Raw genomic sequence first — 4,294 nt, forward strand, 5'->3', positions numbered from 1 at the left:
CGCGCCCGGCCCGGCCCCGGCCCCTCGCCAACCTGCGCCGCCGCCGCCACCGCCTGCCCCGGGCTGCCGCAAAGTGCATCCCGGAGGGAGAAGCCACCGGCCCCGAAAGGGTAAGCCTGGGAGAGAGTGGCAGGAAAGACAAGGAGAGAGAGGGAAGAGGAAGGAGGGGAGAAAGCGAGAACAGAGCAGAGGAACGAGCAGTATGCGCGCTGGTTTCCCAAATCTTGCAGCTGAGCGAGCCAGACGCGGAGCGGCGGCAGACGTGGGCGACTCGAAAGCCCTAGTGACTGCACCGAGCCGGGCTCCCTGTCTGACCAAGGCCTCCGGCGCTCGCTCTCCGTCCTCCGCTCGCTCTCCCCCTCTCCTCCGGCTCGCCCGCTGGGGCGCGCGCTCCCGCGCCCCCTCCCCCACCGCCCCCCGTCGTCGGGGGCCCCCCCTCCGGCGAGCAGGAAACGCGTGGCCCGGCGTAGAGCTGCCAGGTGGGGGAGGCCGAGCTGGGGGAGGGGGCGGCCCCAGCGGTCCGGCCGGGGTCCACCTTCTCTCTCTGCGGCGGACGCTAGTGATGTGCTGTGGGCCCGGCCTGCTCCTGGGATCCCTAGGCTGGGGGTCATCTGAGACCAGGGGACCCGCAAAATAACCGGCCTCTGCAAGCCTCATCCAGGCCCCCGAAAGAAATCCTGTTTGGCTTCCTCTGTCTATGCAGCTCTTCTCTCACTGAAATCACTGGTCCAAGACAGCCACAATCCAGATATACTAGCAAGTCATAAAACTGAACAAAAGCCGACAAACCTTACGGCACCAGGGCTATAGGGCCCAGACAAGTTACGACCGTCTAGGTAATATTTAAATAGATGCCTAAAGTAATTGCCGGGGGCGCAGGCTAGTCCTCCTGTTGTAAAAGTGGTGGACGGGATAAAGTGGAAGGTGCAGATAAGAAGTGAAAAAAAGAGGTAAAATTAAAAAGCTTCATTCCACAGCTTTTATTCTTCTATAAGAACATAAACATCGTCTTTTTTCCCACGAACAGCAGCATTACAATATTAATTTATTCTGATTTAAGATTAGAATAGAGCTAGAACTAACATTTATAATAACGATAGAATGCATTTCCTTAAAACAAGATTGGCAATTTTTCATAATAATAGACATTTATACAGATTTGTATTTATAGTTTTTCTTTTTCTGCACCTACAGGTTTGACCCTTTTATGCATGTAACTTCACAGTATAAAGGAAATTCAAACAATGTCTCCCTTTCTCTCGTCTATTCCGATTGCCCCAGCCCTCCTTGGCTTCCATGAATATCAGAAGTAAGAAAAAGTGAATAATCATAATGAAAAAGAACTCCACAAGATAGGGAGAATTGTGGTGTGCTTGTCTTGTGTTACCCGTGGTAACAATTATTTCATGACCGAAAAAAACCCCACTAATTCCACATGTATAAAGAAAACTACATTATTGATCTAGAGCCAGAAAGATATGGAAATTCAGAGGTAAGTGAAATAATTTAGTTAAGTAAAGCAAGATCTTACAGAAAGTGGAAGGGAGGTTTACTTCTCATGGTCGTTTTTGTTTGTTTCTTTTAAAGCTAGGATATCTGACAGAGGAAGGAAAAATTAATCTTTCTGAGTCCTTCTTTCTCACTTTTCCCATCAGTCAAAGTCAAGCCTTTTTGCCAACCTGCACGTCCATGCCTGTGAGCCCTTGTCTTGCCAAGGAAGAAAAGAAGAAGGAAAAAAGAAACCCAGGGGACTGTATCCCCTGATTAAACACAACCCAGCACCGCCGGCAGGCCAGCCTGGTGACTCCTGGTACCATTGACCTCAGGCCAGACACCTTACCACCGACAATGGGACCTCGGCCTTCCGGCTAGGTTTGCCCTGTGGCTGGCCGGGAAACCAGCTTGGCTGGGAGGACAGGGGCCACTTCCAAGCAGTGGGGCCCCAAGACAGCCAAGCCAGCCCAGTCAGCGCTTGACATTTAGGACAATACCTATCTCTATAGAATTTGAGCGCGATATGGCTTTTTTCCCCCAGGAAACAACAGATAAAACAGCACCAAGCAAACAGACAAAGAAACAAAACTCAGAACAAACCAGCCCTGCACAGATGTAAACGGCAGGCGAGATGGCGAGTGTGGGAGGGAGGAATGGGGCTCCGGCACAGGTGCGAGTTCCTAGCGCAGAGGCCGAAGACAGAGGGAAGGGACCGGCTTTCTGGAAGCGAAAACAAAAACAAAACAAAACAAAACAACAACAACAACAAAAAGAAACAAAAAAACCGGCGGCGCCTGGAGCTTCATCAGGAAAAATTAAAGTTGGCTGTGAGCTCCCGGATCCGGTTTTCTCGGTTCATTTTCTTCAGTTTCATCCTGCGGTTCTGAAACCAGATTTTCACTTGTCTGTCCGTGAGGTGGACGCTGCGGCTGATCTCTAGGCGCCGCTCTCGAGTAAGGTACATGTTGAACAGAAACTCCTTCTCCAGCTCCAGCGTCTGGTGCTTGGTGTAGGGGCAGCGCTTCTTCCGGCCGCTCTTTGCCGTGAGCCAGTTGGCTGCATTTTCGCCTTTGGAATTACCTGGAGTTTAAGAGAATAAAGAGGGGAAGGTTAAGTCGAGGCTATGCGGGCTGCTCGCGGGAGTGAATTCGGGATGTCTTTCCCGTAAGAGGGGTGCCCTAAGTCACACAGAGAGGGTCATGCCCCTTGGGCTGGAGGAGGACAAGCAGTTCTTCCAAAAGGCATGTGAAAAATCGAGTGAGCCTCCAGCCTACTCCCACCTCCCCATTTACATTTTCCTCCACTTTTTTCCCCAAACACCTGTTTTAGCACAAAGCTTCAGGCGCTTGCAGAATGAACCCCCAGGAGGGCAGGCTGCATATCTTGAACTTAACGCCCTCCTCTGCTGCTCGCCCCACGGCAGGCAGACAAGCATTTCCTGTAGCCTTCGGGCTGGGGGCGCGGGGTGCTTACTTGGACTGGGAGCGGGCAGCGTGGTTGTGTCTCACCCTAGGCCCCTGGCTGTCCAAGGCCCGGTGAGGAGGGGAAGAAGGGCGTAGTTGGGCCAAGGGGGAAGACACCAAAACCAGATTTGGGATCAAGGACCCTCCTTCACATCTCTCCAGGAGCGAGGGGCGTGTAGTGTGGGTGACTCCAAGTTCCAGGGGAAGCAAGGAAGCGAAATGGCCCCTCTCTGGCTCTCAGCTCGGGCCCCGGCGTCCGGGCCGGATTTGCCTTTTCTTCTCCCCACTACGAGGATTCCCGCCCCTCCAGCAACTTTGAAAAAAGCCTGGGGGATCATAAACTCGAACTTCGCGGGTTAATGGGCTTATTTATTGGCGCTGGCGGCTGCTTACTTTGGATGCCTTACAAACATCCGCGCTATCTGCGGGTTAGCCACTTTCCCTCCCTCCCCCTCCCCCCGCGTGGGCCGCGCCTCGCAGGGTGGGACTGGACCACCGCTTGGGGTGCTCCGGGTCACGGGGAAGGGCATGCACAAGAAGGGGCTGCTCACATGTGTCCTCACCCTCAGCCTGGGCGAACTGAGGCCAGCGCGGAGGACTTCTTGGTGTGGGGCACTAAGCCTGACATGAATTTTTACTGCGTCCCACGCCCAAATATTAAAAAGCAAGTTCACAAGGTCACTCTGCCTGCAGCTCCGGCCAAGGCCAACCGGCTGCTGCACGGGCTCCCGGCTCTCTGCTCCTTCCCTTTCTTGGGTCTGCCTGTCTGTCTGCCCGCCTGACTGAGGCCCTCCGGCGCACCCTGCTTACCCAGGGAGTCCTTCTCGGGCGAGGCTTTGCTGCTCTCGGAAGGGGCCGGGGAGAGCTCCTCCGCGGCCGAGGACGACGCGTGCGCCTCCTCGTCGCCCTGCGAGCCCCCACCGCCACTGCCGCCACAAGCCAGCGTAGGGGGCGGCGGCGACTCGAGGGCTCGCTCCTTCCCGGCCGTGTCGGCCGAACCCGAGGCTAGTGCGGGCGGCGGGTCGAAGCCGCGCCCCGGGGGCTGCGCGGGGAACGGGCCGGCGCCGAGTTGCTGCGCGCCGCCGCCGCTGCCGTAACCCTTGGCCGTGCCATAGGCCTGCGAGAGGCGGAAATAGCCCGGCACTGGCACCCCGCTGGAGGTGCCCAGGGCGCAGCCGTCGGGCGGCGGTCCCCGCGGGAAGGCGGCCGAGCCTTTGGGGCATTTGTCCGCGGAGTCGTAGAGGCAGTAGGAGCTCTCCTCTTTGATGTTCTGCGCGAAAGAGCATGAGGTGGCCTGCGGCGGGGGCTGGGGTGGCTGCGGCGGGGGCGGCGGCTGC

The 4,294-nt window shown here is 56.4% G+C and overlaps 1 protein-coding gene across 1 annotated transcript in view; it reads right to left on the bottom strand.

Annotated features, from left to right (window-relative positions):
- Positions 1-2,299: 2,299 nt before the first annotated feature.
- HOXA10 (homeobox A10) overlaps positions 2,300-4,294 on the bottom strand; it is a 2,430-nt gene continuing 435 nt past the window's right edge. The window contains 2 exon segments of the mRNA XM_023732271.1: positions 2,300-2,574; positions 3,768-4,294. The exon segment at positions 3,768-4,294 is cut by the window's right edge and continues 137 nt beyond it. Of these exon segments, the coding sequence (XP_023588039.1) occupies positions 2,300-2,574; positions 3,768-4,294 (802 nt within the window).

This window comes from Trichechus manatus, unplaced genomic scaffold (assembly GCF_000243295.1).
Source record: "Trichechus manatus latirostris isolate Lorelei unplaced genomic scaffold, TriManLat1.0 scaffold00050, whole genome shotgun sequence".
Lineage (NCBI taxonomy): Eukaryota > Metazoa > Chordata > Mammalia > Sirenia > Trichechidae > Trichechus > Trichechus manatus.